The sequence below is a fragment of the Stegodyphus dumicola genome, chromosome X2, assembly GCF_044657685.1.
Source record: "Stegodyphus dumicola isolate Sdum_Otavi_A_Nest chromosome X2, ASM4465768v1".
Classification (NCBI taxonomy): Eukaryota; Metazoa; Arthropoda; class Arachnida; order Araneae; family Eresidae; genus Stegodyphus; species Stegodyphus dumicola.
In genome coordinates this window covers 117,593,886-117,616,678 of record NC_140781.1, presented here as the reverse complement: position 1 = coordinate 117,616,678, position 22,793 = coordinate 117,593,886, and the positions used below count along the sequence as shown (strand labels likewise).

At 31.6% G+C, this 22,793-nt stretch overlaps 1 protein-coding gene across 1 annotated transcript; it reads right to left on the bottom strand.

Moving 5' to 3' along the window:
- Positions 1–156: 156 nt before the first annotated feature.
- Positions 157–22,217, bottom strand: sloth1 (sloth 1). Its single transcript, XM_035372468.2, has 3 exons — positions 21,884–22,217; positions 6,070–6,213; positions 157–762 (listed from the first exon to the last, which is right to left on the bottom strand). Exons 1-3 carry the CDS (start codon positions 21,930–21,932, stop codon positions 695–697), a joined length of 261 nt encoding a protein of 86 aa, XP_035228359.1. The 5' UTR covers positions 21,933–22,217; the 3' UTR covers positions 157–694.
- Between the last annotated feature and the right edge of the window lie 576 nt (positions 22,218–22,793).

The window sequence follows — 22,793 nt, the reverse complement described above, 5'->3', positions numbered from 1 at the left end:
TGGAACTACAATCATATACAAATGCTTGGAAGGACAGCAGAGCACAGTATATACATATTCATTCTTATTTTAGATTATATCTTTCTATGTACAGTTACAGTTTTAATGTAAAATAAGCCTTTTAAAATATTTAAATCGTAATAAGAAATGAGACAATTTCATGTGATGGAAACTATTTATTTAAAACAGTTTAGGTAAATATACATTTTGGATATTACAGTTGCTTTCATTTTGCAAATGATGAATTTTAAAATTTAAAACGAAATGTAAATTGCCAGGTGTAAATAAAATCTCTAGAAATCAAAATACAGCATTGTCATTTATGCAGTTTCTACGTTTTATATAAAATTATTTTATTAATTTTTACTTTTATAATATATAATGATAGTGGACAATATATAAGGTTAATAAATCAGAATAAGATTAGAAAAAAATCAGAATTTTTAATAGCAGTGCATTGTTTATAAAATGCATTTAAACCAGTAGTGTTACTGAAATTAATTTCTTGAAAATGCAATAAAAATACATGTTTAGAGTTTATTATAAGTTTTAGCTTGTACTCAATAAAAAAAAAACTTTTTAGTATTACATTTACTTAGTAAACTGTACTTGCAAGCTTCATTAATATAAATATTGCAAAAATAATTCATTAAGAAGACTTGAATTTTGTTATCTCCTACTGATACTAGAGCATTTATGGTCGTAATCTGGCTGCTTCTTCAGCAACAATTTCTTGTGCTTTTCTTCGTTTAAAAGTTTTGTCTGAGGAAGAAAAAATTATTTACAGAATTCATATATTAATATAATGAAAAACACACATTTATACATTAAATCTGAAATAATCAAAGGAAACTATAAATCCTTAAAAGAATTTTTTACTACAGCAGAAAACTGTTCACATTTTATACAGTGAAAAAGACGAGGCCACTGTCTTACAAAATAATGCTAAGATAAATACAGAAAATGCTTAGTTAATTTGTGAATAATATTGAATAGTGCACCAAAATCATTTTATATAATTCATATGGAACATACATAAAAATATTACTATAAGCTAAGATTATTTAAGATCAGACTGCTCAGTTACTCTCAGAACTAGCTCTTTTACTAATTAATTAAAAAACTGATTATAAACATATTTTTTAAAACAGAATTCAATAATAACTGCTCTTATTAATAATATTTAAATAAATGTTGGTGATTTATAACACTTGGTGGCTATAATATTTATAAAATATACTTTAAATACTTAAAAAAGTAACACACAGTAATAAATAGAATCAAGCTTAACATACATGAACACATACACCAAATGACCTAAATATTATGATTACCAGTAGAATGTAATGTTGATCCTGTATTTGTTGACATAACAACTACTACCAGGTAAGGCATAAATGTATCACAGCTTTGAGGACTTTGTGTATGTAAGTACCAGCATTTTACTAGCAAATTCTGAAACTCCTGTAAGCCTTGCACCTCAACTGAAATAAATGAATGCATTGCTGAAATGCATTCCAAAGATGTTGGATTGGATTGATGTTTGATATATATGAAGCCTAAATGAATACTTTGACCTTTTCACATTCAATGTACTATTGCCAAACAGTCCAGGCAATGAAGCTTCTCAATATCTCAAACTTACAGCGCCGTCGCAGCGCTGTGGTAGGCGTCCCCCGCATGCGCACTAGTCTTTCTTGTTCACTGACTTTCAATTGTCGCCATTTTGGTTGCTCTATGTTGTGTTTTCAGTTTGCTGTGCACATTCAAAATGTTTAAGACAATTAGTTCTCCCGCTGACTGTGAGATTCGTGCCGTGATTAAATTTTCGAACGCGAGGAATGTTAAACCGGCCGAAATTTATCGTCAAGTGACAGAAATTTACGGTGAATACGCGATAAGTAATGGAATGGTGAGAAAGTGGGTAAGAATGTTTAATGCAGGTCGAACAAATGTCCACACCGAGGCTTGGAGTGGTCGGCCTTCTGTTGTTACCGATGATTTGGTAAGGAAAGTTGATGAAGCAATTCATGAGAACAGACGCTTCACAATGACAACTCTTTCAGAGGCATTTCCACAAATTTCACGTACTGTTTTGTTCGAAATTGTGTCTGACCGCTTGAATTATCGCAAACTGTGTTCCCGATGGGAACAATCGATGGAGAGGAGACACACTCATTCTCCGAAAAAACAAAAGTTCAAAGTGACAATGTCATCACAAAAAATCGTGCACCGCCTTCTGGGATAGGAAAGGCGTTTTGCTTACTGCATTTCTTCTCGGAGATGAAACCATTAACGCGGCACGATATTGTGAGACTTAACAAAACTAAGGCGTGCCATTCAAAACAAACGAAGAGGAATGCTCAGTAAAGGAATTGTGTTGCTCCATGACAATGCTCGGCCCCATACTGCTGGTGTCACTCAATCATTAATTCGACAGTTTCATTGGGAGCATCACCCGCCGTACAGCCCGGACTTGGCGCCGTCCGACTATCACTTGTTCCTGCACATGAAGCACGAGCTTGGTGGCAAGCGCTTTGGATCTGACGATGACACGAAAAATGCTGTGGAGTCGTGGTTATCGAAATTGGCGGGAAGTTTCTTTGACGATGGTATACAGAAACTGGTCACCCGCTATGACAAGTGTTTGATCATTGGCGGAAACTATGTTGAAAAATAGTTTAAGACATGTATTTTCATGTAAAAATAAAATTGGATTCGAAAAAATTGTTTTACTATTTTTTTTCTTTTTCTTTTTTTTTTTTTCAAAACGGTACTTAGTTTCCGAATACGCCACGTATACCTTGAAAGCCTTTACATACCTCATCAAAAATTGTTTGTATGTTTTTCTAAAACTCATGTAACATCTTCCAACCCAACCTGGGGTAAGAGACATGCTGATAAAACAATAACATACTTGATCTACTTCTGACAAAAGTTTTACATTTGCTGAAGTAAATAAATTAGCAATAAATACCCAAATGTGATTATGTAATTATATCATTTTAAAACAATATTTTCTGAAAAAAAAAGGGTACATGAAAATTTTAAAAATTCATCGTGTCATTTGATATAAAAAATGTATTTAATGCCCAAGCACATTTTCCCATTCTTATACAGCATTAAACATGTTTTCGATTATTTGTATAACACTGGACTAGTTCACGTGTAGCAATGGAGTACTCGATAAATTAAGAACATAAATATTTATGGAAAATCGCTTATCAAACTAGCTCCAGAAAGTAACTGTAATACAGATCACTATTCTCATCAAAAATTTCTCTAAAATTGCACAATCTTCAGCTGTAATTTTTTTATATAAGTAGTTTCAAGTGCCTTTGCTGTGAAAGAGTTAATAAAGGACTATCACAATTTGTCCACAAAAGTGTTGTATTTTAGAATAAAAATAAAGAACACATACGAAAATAGCTACTTGACTGAAGGGTTGTGATAAGCACAGGTACATAAAGAACATTTATATGCATGGTTACCAGATTTAGCACAGTTTAAGACTAGATATTTAGAATTTACGATGGTTGCAATAATACATAAGTACCTATACTTGAAGAAATGAAGAGCAGTATGTTAGCAGCAGAATAGTGACAGAGAGAGAATGTGGCATGTTCATGATGAAATCCGGATTCAGAATGATTTAGTTTTTGTTTAGTTTTACTTTGATTCACCAAATTTAAGTTTGGGTACCAAAATTTGAAATTATTACTAGCTGAAGTGTTATTCAAGTGTTCATGTCATTAGCATTAAACAAGTACCATATGACATGGATTATTTTTGTTATGATGCAATTTAGAGAGATTTGTTTTAAGCAGTTTAACCCTTTGCGGCACAGTGTGTCCGGTCTGTACACACCTAAAAATTTTCTTCTGTACGCACAGAAAAATTGAATGAAAAAGGATTTATAGGTTACTATAGGTTACTCTGAACCTCCTTTATTTATAGTAGATGGCAACTCAACACAAACCAGTCCATATATGTTTAGTTTTTAAGACCCTCATTTTTCAAAGAAATCTTCAAGATTTTTTTTAGGGTATAAAAGGAATTGTTTGAAAAGAAATTTCTATGTTATTTTTTTGGCTGTATGCTAATCTCCTTATTCTATATTAGTTTTAAATTTTTACCTTGAAATCCTGCCTAAAATCAAACGGCGAACCCTAGGTGTGCATAGACCATGCTCACCGATAATCTAGGACAACTGAAAGTCTGTATTCTTTGTTTCTCTGCATCTCATTGGTCAGTTCATTGACAACAATGCTCATTTCAGCTCTTTTTGAAGCTCTATTCCAATCAGTGTGCCCAATCACAGAATTAAACGATAAGTGCTATCTTCACAAAATTTTACTTGTGTACTCCTTTAGGCCTAATTACACTGCTTACTTTTTTTTTTTTTTAATCAAATCTCCAACTATAAAAGGTAGCGTGCCGGAAAGGGTTAAACAGTGTTTTTTTTTTTTTTTTTTTTTTTTTTTTTTTTTTTTTTTTAAACAATGGAAAGGGAAAATAACTAAAATGAAGAGTTAAAGAGCTATTGCAAATTAGAGTATTTATTTTACACACACACACATACATACTCATGTGCAAAATTAAGAGAATTTGCAAATTATGTCTATTTTATGAAAAGTATTGAACTTAAGGTACTAATTATGGCACTGAAGAGTTTTGCATATATTCAGAGTACAATTCATAAGCGTACATATGCGTGACTGGGGAGCTGTGATCATGGAGAGGATATAAGTGCACGAGGGGCTTTCGGTGATTTGTTTGCTTGTACTCCTTCTTGACACTGGCCATGCTTCTCGCAAGAGTTAAATACGTTTTATACGATAGGTAAAATGACTAGCAACGAACGTATGGATGACAATAAGATTGAGAACTTCTGGTAGATTAGCCAATCAGAAATGCAGGAGGATACAAAGGTAAATTAAAGCCCAGTATCATCTGCAATTTCTGAAAACAGTTTCAGGACACAAGATGTACACCAAGAAGACTTGGACAAGGTACACTAAGATCCACAACAACGAATGAGAATTGTTTTTTGGCATTTTCAGGGTGGCAACACATGACTGCTACAGCTTCACAGCTCTCACCTGAGCTATATGCTGCTATTGGAACATGAGTTTCATGGTCTACAGTTGCCCGAAGACTTCTTGAGATAAGGCTGAATGCCAGAAAGCTCACTGTTTACATTCAGCTTACTGTAGCACAAAAGACAGCACATTTAGCATAGTACAGACAACACGCGCCTTGAACCACACTTCAGTGGAGCACCATGCTTTTTATAGAAGAGTCAGGATTCAGTCTGGATGTTGATTCTCGGTGTACCTGCATCTGGAAAGAGCCTGGAACATGATACCATTAACTCCCTCAGCAGAAAAAGGATCATTACAGTGGTAAAGGTGTAATGGATTGGACAGGCATAATGCTGAATGGCTGCATACCTCTGCAAATGTTTGACAAAGGCTACTGATATGAGGCACAGAGAGATCTTACAGCAATATGTTCAGGGGCACAACTGGTTCTGGATTCCTGTTAATGGACAAAATGCTCCTCCAGATAGGGCTCAGCTGGTCAACAATTACAAGGAAGTGAGGATATTCACTACATGGATTGATGCCAGATCTCTTGATCTAAAAGCACATATGGTATGCTCTTCGGGGGGGGGGGGGGTAATTTCATCTTATCCCAGAGTTGAAACCTGCCATGTTACAGAAGTGAGATCAACTGCCTCCAGTCCAGTATGTCATCACACTGCACTATTTGTGTGCCTGTGAGAGGGTACCACACCCCATATTAGACTCATTTTCAGTTCAATATCACAACGCGGATTTTGGACTTGTTGCATTATGAGCTTTACCAATATTCATGCTTACATAAAATGACTTAATTTTGTGCAGAACTGTATATATACTTTGTTTGTTTGGTAGGTTTATCATTGAACTGTATTTTTTTGCCTAACTTGCCCAAAAACAATTACCAGATTTTTTTTTTTTTTTGGGGGGGGGGTTTGTTTGTTGAGTATACAAATAAGTAAATAAATCAAATACTCATACTTACAAAAATTTACACCATTAAAAGTCCATTTTATCATTGTAAATTCTAAAGCAGCACCAAATATAAAAAACAATGGCAAGAATCTGAAAACTCCAAATCTCTGGCCAGGCCACTTTTTTAATACTTGACGGATTGACATCCTGAATACTGAATATAAATAACAAAGACTACAATAACTGCATGATAAAACCAGATAGAACAATAAGATTTAAAGAAATATTTAAAAAATTAATGTTTTTTAATCTAAATGAATGAAGAAATAAACAATTTTCCTTTAAAATGAGGAGTAAAAAAGCTGATTTAAATAAAACTAATTAATTGAAAACCTAATTTGCAGGATGATTTTTCAGGCATTCCTACAGAAGAAAAAATTCAGGCAAGTTTTTTTTTTTTTTTTTTCTTCTGAAGAGAGAACTAGGTCAAATTATCCTTGAAATAGACTGAATTAAATTTTTAATAAAAATTTAAATTTTACACTAGTATATTTTTTTCCAGTAGACAAATGGTATTTTTTATTATCAACAGCTCATCAGAAAGCATTCACAAAGCAACACACTGTCACCAAAACAGGCAACCCATTATGCCACCAGAATATATTTACACTGCAACACATGCATGCATGCACACAGCAGACAAGCATGTGTTTTTTGGCTTTAAATCCGACAGTCACTTTTCTGATTAGTATTTGTTTTTGCACTGAATTTTTTTTTTTTCCTTGTACATAATTGTAATAGGGCTGTGGAATTTGCCAGCTGATGAGAAGGAAAGCATTGCATTTCTTCAGAAATATGGCATTTTGTTCAAAGGCACAGAATGCAGAAATTTGCATTTCACAAAGTTGTATATAAATGATCAAATCTTTCGAATTGAAATTTTACATGAAACTGAATTTGGGCAATCATCTGATGCTTTATGAAGACATAACAGATTACTGTATACATGGGGAGCATAATAGCTAAAAAAAATTACATAATAATACCTTGAAAAAGTTAAGTTTTAATGGAGATTTCTAATTTTTTAATTTTACTGATGCAATGCTCTCTCTTTTTTTTTTTTTTTTTTTAAATTTTTAGTGTGCCACCATTTTAAGAATGGCTATTGCCTTTCACATATTAGCTTGGCAAAAAATTAGTTGCCAACAACTTGATGACTTTTCAGAGGAGGATGTGGATAATCAGAAAGTACCAAACAATTTTTTATTGCACTGTTCTGTGAACAATGCAGCATCCGTCATTATTCACATAACATCATTTAACATTTGAAATTCTAATTAATATTTGTTCACTGTGACAATAAATAAAGTTTCCCTATTCTAGGGGGGGGAAGGGATTAAAAACTTTTATAACATGATAAAATTTAAAGAATTATATTTGATTGTAAAATACCTTTTTCCTGAACAAAACCAAATGAAAGTAATTCTGTTAAAAAATTAAATAATATGAATAAAAATAATACAGCTGCACTAAAAATACACAGCATACAATTTCAGCATAGTAAAAAAAACAGCAGAAGATAAGCCCTGCCTACAGGAGTTATATGGCTGTTGTTACTTTTTATTTAGTTTATTGTTGTTTTCAAATACATCTTATTTTTTGTGGTAGGATAATTAAAATATACACTTAAGAAATTATCCTTTAAAATTTTTCCCACTGAATATATATTCCTGTGACAAACCACAGCAGAATTAAATCTACTGAATGCTAAGCGACGGCTCTAAATTTCTGCACACTCTGAATGTGTTAGCAGTGAAAAGGTCAACAGGAATTTTAATTAATGTTATATTCTGACAGGCTTTATTTGCAGAAAAATAATCTTTACAAACCACTCGGAGATAAAAACATAAAATCTATTTTACCAGCCAACACCTGTCATGTGGTTGTAATAAAGCACTTTCTCGTTTTGATCTGTACTAATTTACTAGTCTACATTTAGTACAGAGATTCCTCTAATATGTTAATGCTATTTAAAGAAAGCTTAAAATGTATGTTTCCCTATCCAACTGACCCAATGGCACCACAAGAAATATAACTACAACTAGACCTTAAGTAATACAAAAATGTTCCTTTTCTTTCCCAAATGTTTCAAGAGAATCACAAAAACCTAGTAATGACTGCTATAAATAAGAAATGGCAGTGGTTACAGTGCAAAAAATGAGGCTAAAACATGTTCTTTTACCAGTTCATGTTAAGATATTGAATTGAAGGAAGAGCAACAAGCTTGAAATACACCATCACTTCCAATTGATTGTTTGTAAGTAAAATCTAATTTGTTTACAAACTTTATGGCTCTAAGTTATATAAACCCTACTCAATTTTTATTATTCTATTCTCCTATACAATGGATAATTAATTATATGTGCTCTGCACACACCAGTTTCTATCCTCTGGTCATACTGAGTTTAGGATTCTCAAATTAATGACTAATAATCACAATTCTTTTTAAAGCAACATATCGCTAGAATTCCTGATACAGCATTTAGAGTTCTCATAAATTTATTTTCTATATTTTCTTCAAAATATAATACATAATAATAGCATTTGATGGCAGCAACCATTTGTTTGAAAAGGGATTCATCACAAAAAATAAAATGAACACAAAATTGAGGACTGAGAATAATACACTTAATTGCTTCATAATGAGCTTATTCTCCTCAGTGCCGGATTTAGCATTTTTCCTAGGTGGGGCAAAAACTTAAAACTGCCGCCCTCACCCATCTTCCTTTGAGTTTCTCTAACAAATTTTAATTTTTTTAATAAACATAGAAATAGAAAGTTTTTCGAGATACAATGTAAAATCCATTTTATAGTAAGAAATTTTGTATATGCTATTTTTGTTATAAAAGAAGTATGCATAACAAATGGTTTAGTTTCTTTATTTATGGCAAAACATAAGAGGGGAGATGTCTTTGCTGAGGTCTTTCTAAGAGTAATTGGCTCATGTGCAAGTTATGCATAAGCAAAACGGTGGAAAAACCCATGCAGCCAGCTAATTCGATTGATTCTAATCCCCAACCGAACTACCAGTGTTCAGACTTTACCTCTCAGCCGCTGGTGGCCCAACATACATACCATAAGTTACATAATTAAAAACCCGTGCGAACCCTTCTAATGCAGTTGCTTCTCCGGTGCACTGAAATAATCAAATTTACATTTTCCCTGAAATAAGGTTCCATTTATTTTGCAAGAGGCGTCGGTATGAAAATCTATGCTATCGTTCTGTTTCTTATTTGAATATCTCTGCTTAGAGAGAGGACAACACAGGGACTCTAGGCTTTGTTTATAGGGACCAAAGACCAAGGCGTTTACGGAGTACTTTTGATAAATTTGCGTGTTGGGTTGGCAGAGGGACAGGGTTATCTGACATTGTCAGTGACGCCTGGAGTCCCTCTATTGTCCTCTCTCTGATCATATCTTTAGAGTCGTATTCGGCTGCACTTAGCTTACTTTTAACTGCTTGTTCCATTAAAAGGTTTACAAGTAATTAATTATAAATATTCTTAAAAGAGGTTTTAAACCTGGCTTTAAAACTACTAATGTTGTACCAAAATTTGACAACCTTCCAAATATAATCCAGCCCCATGCTTGAATTCGCATCCCGGAGCACAAACCCCAGCTTGCCCCCCCCCCGCATAGATCCAGGACTTTACATTTAGCATAATTCCAATTAATGTAACATGTCAATCATGTCATGTCAATCACATACCCATTTTAAATACTAAGTTTGAAAAGTTCTGGATTATCTCATAATATATTTTTTTACAAAAGTCCAGAGTTTTAAGTAAAATATCACTTTCATTTCATTAATTTTAGCCAAAATCTAATATGCTGTTCCCATTGATATAAAAGTCTTATGTAGTAAAATCGAAAAGCTTTGGATTATATTTTAAACTGTTACGGTCTTCAAGTAAAGTAACTAACAATCTGCACTAACTTGCAATCTGAAACTAGCAATAAACTAACTTGCAATCTGAAAATTCACCAAATCACCTTTAAAAATCACCAGACTGAGACAAGGTGGTTGCACTAATACAGAAGTAACAAAGACTGTTATATGGGTTCCTATAAAATGCCACTTCCAGTTATCCAATTTTACTCAAAATCTTAATCAGTTCTTTACATGAATGTAGAAAACTTAAATATGGAAAACAGAAATTTTTTGCATGTTTCAGAAGATTTGTCATGGACGAAAAACTCTTAAATACACAGAAAATACACGGATATCTTTGTCTGATAAAGTTCTACTTTTTTATTTAAATTCAACCCCTTTCATCCTTGACGCCATCCAAGCCAATATATATATATATATATATATATAACCCTTTTCACAAGCTTTCCAACCCCTCAGGAACAGAATATGAGAACCAGTTTAAACTACTTAAATTGGGTCGGCTTGCTTAAAAACAATGATAAAAAGTAGCTTTTGAAAGCCAGAAAAATCCTTGCCATTTCTAATGAAAATATATACACAAATACTTTCTCAATCAACCTATGCTAACAAAGTTAACCAGAGAGGCAAAATTTTACTGTACACTGTGTATAAATTTCAAATACATAAATCAATAATTTGCATGTTTAAAATTTAAATTTAAAAAAATTAAGTTTAAGCAATTTAATTATTAATAACCCTAATCAAAGGTTACTTAGCAAATTTAAAGCGTGTAGTTGTAAAATATGATTTTAATGAATTGAATTAATTTGACTACACAACAATTTAGAATAAGATTTAAATCTCCCCCTCCTACAAAAAACTGTTGAACTTCCTGGTTTGTTGATAAAAAAGCAAAATTTTGCTGCTGCAAAGAACAGTTTTCAAACTAAGGAGAGTAAATTGAAAAAAAGATCAGGTTACATATTTTTCTGAATAATGTAAATTCCATTATTACAATAAAGAAATTCTGCCTTACTTGCACCAATGACCTCCAACAAAAGTTTAAAAGAGCAGATCATTATTTCTTTAGTTAGATAATTAACAGACACAAGTTACAAATATAGCATATGAAAAACTTACCACAGTTTTCACATTGCATCATCATTGTTTATCTGTTTTCAAACAAAATCACACATTCTTGATACCAGGATACATAACTTTGAAAATACTTCAAATTTTAACCATTTTTTTTTCCCTCAAGTTACAAGGGAAAATCAGATTAATAGCACTTAACATTTATATCTTCGATACAAAACTAAATCAGTATATTGACAATTAAGCATGTTTACATAAAAATAAGCTTATTTTATGATTGTGTTGCAATATCATGGTACTAAACTAGAAGAGAAACACGCTAATGTGACAATCAAAACCGTAAAAAACAACCTTATATTTAGCGTAGGTATAATGAAACACTCAATCGATTTCGAGGGCAGCTAAAGGTCCCTCCTCATCAGGAGAAAGAAATACATAGAAAGAAGAAAATAGGAATCACAGAAACACGTGGTGCTTATCAGCACTGCACGTCGTTATAACTAGATTTTTAATCAGAGTTGCACTGGCCGCCTACTTTTACTGAGCCAGGCTGTCTGATCAAGCATAAAGAAATATTAGCGAAGTTAAAATAGGGAGCGAGGGGCAAATGCACATTGAATTAAGACAGTAGAATTTTAAAGGCATTAGGAAGGACTGGATTGGACTTCAAATCATTAACTAAACTTTCTAAATCTCTGTGAATGTGAAAAGCCTCAAGAAAATCCAATTCGCCTATGGAAGAAGCCTTTTGGATGATTTTTGCAGACCCAAAATCAAAATTATGGTTAAAAGTCCAGCTATGATACGCTATTGAAGACTTGTTAATTTCCCCTTTTTTGACATAAGATTCATGTTCCTTGATATGAAACTTCAACGCTCTTTTTGTTTGGCCAATATATCTTAAACCACACTGACATGATATACTATAAATTCCCCAAGAATTCAAGACAGAAACGCAATCTTTTAGAATCGAAGGGTGAATTTTATTAATAGGGGAGAAACCGACTTGAAAATTGAATTTCTGGAGAATCCGTGCAATTTTATAGCGAACAGAAGGATAAAATGGAAGCACGACAAGGTCATTGATATTATTTCTAACAGTGGAATGTCTTCTTTGATGGGAATCTGAAATTTTTTTTTTTTTTTTTTTTTTTTGGACGGCTTTATCAATAATCACGGGAGAAAATCCACGGTCAATCGCAACAATTGCAATAATTATTTGAGAGCAGTTGCGATTGACCGTGGATTTTCTCCCGTGATTATTGATAAAGCCGTCAAAAAATTTTCAGATTCCCATCAAAGAAGACATTCCACTGTTAGAAATAATATCAATGACCTTGTCGTGCTTCCATTTTATCCTTCTGTTAGCTATAAAATTGCACGGATTCTCCAGAAATTCAATTTTCAAGTCGGTTTCTCCCCTATTAATAAAATTCACCCTTCGATTCTAAAAGATTGCGTTTCTGTCTTGAATTCTTGGGGAATTTATAGTATATCGTGTCAGTGTGGTTTAAGATATATTGGCCAAACAAAAAGAGCGTTGAAGTTTCGTATCAAGGAACATGAATCTTATGTCAAAAAAGGGGAAATTAACAAGTCTTCAATAGCGTATCATAGCTGGACTTTTAACCATAATTTTGATTTTGGGTCTGCAAAAATCATCCAAAAGGCTTCTTCCATAGGCGAATTGGATTTTCTTGAGGCTTTTCACATTCACAAAGATTTAGAAAGTTTAGTTAATGATTTGAAGTCCAATCCAGTCTTTCCTAATGCCTTTAAAATTCTACTGTCTTAATTCAATTATTTTTGCCGATAGATGGCGTTACCTCCTCGCACTTGGTACTACCAGAGGGTATAAAAATCCGTTCAGTGGTTGCTTTCCATTATTTGAAGTTCAGATTTTGAGCGTAATGTGCATTTGCCCCTCGCTCCCTATTTTAACTTCGCTAATATTTCTTTATGCTTGATCAGACAGCCTGGCTCAGTAAAAGTAGGCGGCCAGTGCAACTCTGATTAAAAATCTAGTTATAACGACGTGCAGTGCTGATAAGCACCACGTGTTTCTGTGATTCCTATTTTCTTCTTTCTATGTATTTCTTTCTCCTGATGAGGAGGGACCTTTAGCTGCCCTCGAAATCGATTGAGTGTTTCATTATACCTACGCTAAATATAAGGTTGTTTTTTACGGTTTTGATCATGGTACTAAATCTCAATCATTTATGGTACTAAATCCCAATGTTTCACGACAGTCTCCTAAACATGCTTCATGATAGCTTTACAAGTCTCATATGTTTACTTTTTTTAACAAGTAGTATTTGTGCCAAGATTTTAAGTCTGGATGCATTAATTCCTGCTTTTTACATTAGCAGTTGGGATAAAAAGAGGAAAAACTGAATAGAAGGAAAATTGGCTGCATCAAATGACACTTTTCTCTTAAAACCATACAACTCGAACTTCTTCTGTTTCAACATATTTCCTCGGCACTAGGCGTTGCCAGTTTGGTTTGGCTTCTTACCTAGTGAAAACTGCTTTCATAATCATAACTTGCTCAGCGACCTTTTTAATCTAATTAGATTTTTTATAAGTCATTTATTTATTTATTTTTAATTTGTGACAGATTTTATAATTTAGGATTTGCCAAGAGATCAAAAAGCAGCTATCCTCTTTCTTCAATAGTGAAATATTCTTCACGGGAAAAGATTGTGTTCAAGTAACCACAACATAAAATGAGATTCAAAGTCAAAATGCCTATGTAAACAACACAAATGTGGTTTGTTGGACCCCGAATGTTTTTCATTACTCCTAATTCATTTATTTATGGCACCAGGAGTTAAATGTCGGAGTTTTACAAATCAAAACTTGTTTCAAATGAATCGCAACACAATGGTTGATTTAAATAACTATGTGGGATAGATATGTGCCAATTCCTTGTAATCTCATCCTAACATTAAAATCAATGGATATCCAAAATTATGGAAACTGATGAAAGGTCACACATAAACAGAAGGGAGAAAAACCCAAAATGGGTTTTTTGAGGATTTTCTCAAGAATTGGAGAATGTTTCCTTTTTGCTGTTCCTGACAGTTTCACTTCATGTGACACTGAGTCAAAATCATGGAGAAAGAAATAAGCCAAAATGCATCAACTGCCACTGAAATTGCATAGTATATATCTTTAACAGAAAAGTACCTTCTCAAATAAGCTTATTACATGGATCAAAAATATTCAAAACAATCCATTAGTGAATCATAAAAAGATTCTACTGCAGCCACTTCACATTATATTAAAAGTAACAAAATGATTCACTAAAAAGAAATGATTGCTTTAATTGTATTTGTTGCAAATTTCCTTTTTGTAACTGGTGCCAAAATCAATGCAGGAACTGTCACTAGGCCTTAGATTCAAAAGATTGTGTATGATAGCAAAGAATATAAAGAAAGCCTGGATTAGCATAATAAAGAGAAAGAAACAAATTCTTTTATGAAATAAGACAGACAAAATTACACAGCAGAAGAGTAAAGAAAGTGTTAGGCAAATTTATATTAATCAGTCTAAACCTGAGCACTTGGTTTTAACATTTACATACAGTTATTCCAGAAAATCACAGAGCAGCTTCTCAGAAAAAAGGCAAAGCAATCCATGAAGATATAAAACTGATGGACAAGAAGTTATAAATCGAGTGAAATAAAAAAAGTTCACAGGATGTCGGAATTTGAAAAAGAAACATAAACAATACAGGAAATGGTCATAATCTAACATACAGAAAAATTTCTGCCACATTAAATATATACCGATACTGTTACAAATGAATTTATCATATTTTTGTCTTCATAAAATAATTGTAATTAATAATATTTTACGTGATTTAATATTCACTTCTGCATCAAAATATAACATACTCTTGTAAAACCAAATCATTTAGTTATTAATATAATGAAACACATTTATCACAATCAGAAGCTGAAGAACTTATGTATGACCAAGTGTTGACAATATTTTACACATTAGCGACAGTTGTGAATAGACCAAGATATTATGATAAATTTCAGAGATTTTTAAATCACAATTTCACTGCATAGACATTTTATCTATTATCTAGAGGAAAAGCTATTTAGCTATATCTTTATTTTATATTCCTTTATTCTCTATCCCTTCTTCCTTCCCCTGTAACACTATTAAATGGAATAAACTACTAAGACATAGGGTTGGCTTAAGAGGCTCTGCCACAGAAACCGATTCTGAAAAGCATTCCTCAAGTCAAAAATGTTAGGAACTGTTCACCTAGGCTAAACAGTGAATTAATTATTAAATGACAGAATACTTCATTTTAAAACTAACAGTACTACACAAATGTTTAAAAAAAGGTTACAAATAAATCAGAAATAAACAAAATTATTTAAAGCACATACTTTTGAATAAACTTATTTTTATATTTTAAGGTGATTTCATGCTTAATTTCTTTAACTTGGATTACAGGCATGAACTTCCATACCTTTAGAGGGAATATGTGAAAATAAATTTGCTAATTATACAGTCCTTCAATGCACATTTTGAAACAAAATTAAATATTGCATTCAAATTTTCCCTAAACCTCAGAGGGCAACTACAAAATAAAAATAATTCATTTAGCAATTAATGATTCCATACTGGATATAACAGCATTAGTTATTAAATTCACAGTCAGCCCTAAGAAAATATTAATTGTCCATATTTCAATAAATTTTCTAGGCAAAGGTACAGAAACTTTTGCATTATGTAACATACTTTCACTATACATTTTAATATACAAATATTTCTGTCCTTTATGTGTGTTATATGCAGACTTTTTAAACAAGAACTAAAAAATTCCCTGCAATACATTCTAAAGTTTCAGTTTGCTTCAAATACAATAAAAAACTAAGCAGTTTCATTTCTAACCATAATGAAGAAGATTTAGCAGCACCAAGATTTTGTACTGAAGAAAATTTGTACCATTTGTTGACGAAGAGCACAAACATATTATAACACGAAATCTGGAAATAATTCAAGATCAAACGATTAGACTGCTTATGAAAAAAGGAACGAAGTTTCGACCTATTAAATTCATTAATAAATTACATCGCTTAGAAAGTATTTCTACAGATATTGATAATTTCATCTTGAAAGTAAGTTCTCAACTAAGTTTACCTAATAAAATATGAGGGCAATCCCAAAAAAAAGGTCTCCTATTTTTGGGGGACATAGAGAAAGTTTTAATATGGTTGTTTTCAACACTGTTGTGAGTGATGCCTTCTCCGCTACCACATAAGTACGCAGGCGCCTCTCTCGGATGCTCAGTCTTGGCTTGGCAGCCATTTGAAATGGAGCTCCCGATAAAAGTTACCGCCAAGTGCGAAGTGCGCGCAGTTATTCCATTTTTGAACGTAAAAGGCGTTAAACTGGTTGAAATTCACCGCCTATTGACAGAAGTGTATGGACAGTCGTGCATCAATGTCAAAAACGTTCACAAGTGGCGTAGAGAGTTTACAGCCGGTCGTACTGAAATTCATGACGAAGAAAGGAGCGGGAGGCCGTCAATTGCCGATGAGACAACTCAACTTTCGCGATTGTTGAGTTCGTATTCGTTGAGTTTCGCAATTGTTGAGTTCGTAAAATGTGTAAAGATCGGAGGATCATATGGATGCTCCTGAAGCTCCTCAATGCTTCCTGAAGGGCATGGCGGCAAGCTGGTATGACATGGGCATTGTAAAACTGCCACAGCGTCTACAAAAATGCATCGACCAAAATGGCGATTATGTTGAAAAATAAAGCATTCTGCAATCTTTAAAGTGATGTAGCAATTATAGAAAATAAACGGTTCTTTGTATATCTAAAAATCTAGACCTTTTTGGGGGGGGGATTGCCCTCGTAATATACCTTTAAAGAATCTATTTAAAGAATGGAAGAATGATATTATTACTCAAAGCAAAAAGAAAATTTTAAAAATTTAAGGATTTAATAACTGGAATTATTTACTTCTGAAGTTTTCACAATTATAAAAGCAGTTACAATAATCAAAATTGATAAAGCAAGTGATAATTTCCATATTTTATAAAAAAAAAAAAAAATTCTACGAATCTATAATTGAAAATGAACTGAAAACTTCTTCTACCTTTAGTATCTGCAAAAATAAATAAAGAACTGTTATTAACAAAATTTCTGCTTTTCACAAAACATGGAAAATTTCTCTTTTCGCTACAAATTACCTTACCAAAATTTCATAAAACTCCTGTCAAATAAAAGTCCTGTCCTTTCATAAAACTCCTGTCTACAAATTACCTTACCAAAATTTCATAAAACTCCTGTCAAATTTACATTTATAGCCAATAGTACTAGAAACTTCAAAAAAAATTTTGATAATATTTTTAATAAGCTACTTAGAACTTATAGTTTTTGAACAATTTAAAGCTGGCAAAAACTTCTGCTGGATTATTTACGACAATTTGAAAATCATTGAAGAAGTTAGAAATCTTAAAATTTACAATATTAATGACTTTGAAAACCTCTACATCTCTACCATTCAATGAAATCTATGAAAGTCTTTTAGAAATGACAAAATTTTTTCCTGAAATACTTAATATTCTGGATTTACAAAAATGGAAAGAATTTCTACATTTTTTGCTATACAATAACTATTTTAAACATTCAAATTTCTTTACCTGCAAACACAAGGATTTCCAATGGGAAGTTCATATTCAACTCATCTCTGTAACTTATTTCTATTTTCTAAAGAATTCAAATTCCTAAAAAGCCTTTCTGATAACGATTTCAGTAAATTTGAACACACTTATAGATATTTTGATGACATTATTACTTTCAACAATTATAATCTCATAGAAAATAGCAGCATCTACCCAAGTTGTCTAAAACATAATAAGACCAATGAAAACCAAACAGAAATAGTTTAGTACTATTCCGTTTCAAGGATCGTAAAATATCGCCAAACTATTGTTGATGAAAGTACTGCCAAACATAATTGCAGCAACAATTTTGATTTAATTTCATATAATACTTTTTTATTATTATAATTTATATAAAAAAGGGTAAACATAACTGAATGGAAGCATAAAAGTAAATAACTATTTCAGATCATAATTATAATTTATATATATAAAAAAAAAAGGCTAAACAATACTGAGTGGATTCCTGCATCGCTATTTCGCTACTGAGTTATCGCTAAAGCATTAATTCATCTTGTTGGTTGTTCAAAAACAATTTTCTATAATGAATGATGCCTTTTCTTTGAAAAAATTCTATTGCAGACTTTTCGTCACTGGACAACTCCTAAATTGTTAAATCCACAGTGTTATTGAAAAAGGATTTAAAAATTAAACTAGTATTGCATTGGCGTCTTAAGAAATATAAAACTATCTAAACTTATGCAATTTGAAAGCAGCAAATACGCTAGATTTGGTGGCATGTTAAATGGACGCATTTCATAGATTTGGTGCTTTCGCGCATACATTTTCGCTGCAATTTTTTTACGGTCCTCAAAACGGAATAGTACCAATAGTTTTTCTTGATCTAAGTATTCATAATCTTAAAGAAATTAAACTTTTTGATAAAAGAAAAGAATTTAATTGTTCTACTATTAAACTTATAAATTGGAACTCCAACATATCTAAAAAAGTTATTGCATATACTATTATTACCCAAATTAGCAGAATTTAAAAAGTTTACACTGAAATAGAAAAACAAAAAGAAGAAATTCTAATTCTCACAAAAATTTTAAAAGAAAATAGAATTTCTATACAATTCATTAAAAGTCTTTCAAAAAAATCTGGAGTAATCTACACCTTATAATACTTTTTAAAAATATGAATTTTTTTGTCTGAAAGCCCCAAAAGAAAAGAATAAAGAAAGATGATTTAAAGGGTTTATAGGTTTTTATTTTATTTTTCCTCTTAATCACTATTTTATTATTCAAACAAGGGTCTTCTACATTCAAAGTTGTCATGGTAAGCCCATAACATGAAAACCTTTTACTTTTCTAACAAGAGTTCCTTTACTTCTTTTTCAAGCTTTCTTTTCTGCTTTTTTCTGTAATTTTAAATTTAAAAAAAAAAAAAAAAAATTAATATAAAATTCAACATTACAGATTTTTCTACAAAACAATTTATAAAAACTTCCTGAGCACCCTTAGTAGTTAAAGTTTTAAACTGAATGGCATTCTTTATTCCTTTTTTGTTTTAAAAAAGGTGAGAATTTACTTAAATTTCCTTTTAATTAGTAAAGTAATCTTTTTCTTTTTCAAAATTTATATTTTAAATTAAAATATTAATAGAAGTTTTAAAAAGTTTTTGTTTTGGTTTCAAAATTCTATTTTTTGTTCCAATTTTTAGCTTTTTGAGGGATTACTTTCTCGCCACTGTGTTTTAGTTTGCCAATGAAGCCAAACTGGCAAACCGAAACTTCACTACTATAATGATCTTATTCAGAGTTTCGAGTATGTTCCAATTGTAAGTGCTTGAAATTTTTTATTACTCCTTAGTTTCTATTCAAGTCTATTTACTAATTTATAATTTCAGTTACATTTTCAATTCTTTGCATTATGTGATCTTTGTTAAAAGGTAAAATTTTGATTTAAATTTTTCACTAAACTATTTTATTATTTCACTTATGTTTTCAATTCTTTGAATAGAGGTCTCGCCATTTAAAGGGAAAAAAATTTAATTAGAATTTACTTTGATTTTCCCCTTGCTTTCGGGAGGGGCCAGAATTTTCGGATGAACTGTTATAATTAAAATAGATTGAAGGGGTTCATAGGCTAATTCTGGATACAGAAAAGCAAGGATTTTTGTGGAAGAGAGATTTCAATTGATTTCAATGTTCCTCTTCCTGATGAAGTAGCATTGAAGTTGATTGAATTGATCTTCTATTATGTTCCTTTTTCTTTAAATTTCATTGATTTTTTTTTAATTGGGGTATTGGTTGTTTGAGGTGTTTTCGCTTAAACATTTATTAAATTCTTTTTTGCATTTATAGGATTATTTGAAATTTATTACTTATAAATTTCAGTTTTTGGTCTTTGTGGAAAATTGGTTCCAAATGTCTTACTTTATGTCTTTACTGATAACTTTTCAGCTGCTTAATGCATGAAAATACTAGGCATGATTATATATTGTATTTAAAAAAAAAAAAAAAAACACTGTTTTGTAATTATATACAGTAAGAGTAGAAAATACATCAACAAGCAATTGTAAAAATACATCAACGAATAAGGTAAGCTATCTAACAGAATGGCACAAATCAAATGCAATTTGAAGCAAAAATTTGGAAAACAAACCTGAAATGAAAGTAAATTAAAAAATTAAATAAAAAATAAGGGATACAGGACAGCGCTTACTGCAGAGAATTTGTTATTCAAAGAAGAAAAATTAGTTAAAAAAATAATTTAAAAAAATCTGATAAGTTTCAGATTTTATATTACACACAGAGGGGCTTTTTTTTTTAATGTTTTGTATGTTACCTTTATATTAAATATGTTGGTTGATCTTTACATTATGGTAACTTGGCATTTTTTTGGCGAAAATTTGGCGACCAACTCTCCTACAACAACCCTCTATTTTTTTTTTCCCCGCCGCCATTTTGTCTTCACGAAGTAAAGACATGTTTCTTTTCTTTTTATCTACTGAACACTTCTTCCAACAATCTACTAGCCGAATTACACTTATGCTAGAAATTTTATCTAACAAAACTGCTTAATCATGACAAATATTCACTGCAAAATTGGGAAAAAGTGCACAATACCATACTCCTTACACGTTTTTCAAAATAACACATACACATAAACCATGTACACGCCGACTTATTTTTACTTAAAAAAACATTCCAGAATTGCACAAAAATGGCATTGCGCACACTCTTCACTATATCCATGTACTCTGCTTTTTTCTCATAAATTAGAAAAATTTCACGAAAATACATGACAATTTTCTCAATCTTTAAACTCGGTAAAAAGAACATATATGAAATTACCTGATCGCGAAAAAGTATTTACCCTTTCCAAATATGAACATTTCCACATATAAAATAAATAAAATATCCAAAAACTTTTACCTCTAAATCATCTATTATATTATAAACGTCACCAACGAATTCATACATGAAGCATTACAAATATTTATTATCAAATATTTAAATTATTTCCATGCACATTTATTTCAACTTAAACATACACCAAATTCCTACAAGTATAAAATTCACAAAATAACTATCATTTCATTAAAATATAATTAAATTCAAAAACACCACTTAAAATATACATGAGCACAAACATTAAATTAATAAAAATTACCTTACAATCCTAATTACTTTAAACTAAATCATTGCTAATAACAATTTTCCCAATAATACCAAATTCGTTTACTTCCACCTTACATTTAGAACAATGCATAAAAATAATATCCTCAAATAATTAAAAATACTAACTTACCTATTCTTCTTCAGAATCTTGATTACGGGTCCGATAAACTTTTCTTTAGTTACGGCCATGGGATCCAAAAATTCACGAACACTGTTTCACACAACACAGAATAAACCAAATACAAAATTTCCAGATTTTTTCCCGATTTCCCCCTTTTTCCGATTAAAGAACCGTAATTCATCCATTAATATCACATGACATATCCCATGATCTCTCATTTCCCTCACATAAAATAATGCGTAATCGGAACTGAGTACTGCTCACATTATTACCAAAGTCCCAGGTAGTAACCTTTATCGCCTCCAAAATGTCGCCAAACTACAAGTTACCATATTGTAAAGATCAACCAATATGTTCTTTGCATTTGAGCCATAAAATTAAATTTAACAGCAATATCGTAAAATAACTTACTTACAGTAGGCTGAAGGGTACCCCTTGTATTATTGCAAAGTTGTTGCATTTATCACAAAGTTGTTGCTTCGTTTATGGCCAAATTGGTGTTTCATTTATAGTAACCTGTGGCAGTTGAATGTTCTGTAAATATACTTTTACCTAGAATTGGATGCTCCTTCAACTTTTTAAGTGAAAATATATCGATATGTACATGGCCAAAGTCAAGGGAGTGCGCAATGCCAAGTTTGTGCAATTCTCTGATGTTTGTTTAAGTGAAAATAGGTCGATGTGTACATTGATACAAGTCAAAGAATTGCACAAACTTGGTATCCATGTACTGCCAAAAATCGCCAAGGGGTACCAATAATATTAAAATGAGTATATCTTAAGAATTTCTCATACAAAGTCTCATGCACTGGAAATAACATTTCCTCCCCCCCCCCATACAGTATTGCCATTGATTGCTTTGAAATCGTTGAGTTTGTTAATCAAAAATTCATTAAAGTTTTACAAAACATGAAATAGATAATAAAACAAATTCGAAATTCGGGCTTCCAGATGCCCATATTTTACTGGAGGACAACTTACTGAAAATTTGATGTCTCCTGGTACTGTTGTTCTGCAAGAAACATAGATACATTCATACAGATTCTTCATTATCTAATTTCTTTAAATATATTGCAGGGCTCTTAATATTTGGTGGCAACATTTGAAAAGTGAACCAATAATTATGGGGAATCAATGCAAAATGCTAAAACAAAATTAATAGCCCTTCTGAGCTGATGCCCTTTGGGCTAAAAAATTAAACTAAACTAAATTTTGAAAAATTAAACTTTACAGGATACATTATATTAAGGAAAATTGTTCATTTTTCCATAGCTAAGCATACCAATAAATTTCTAATACATTTATTTATGTTAACAGACCT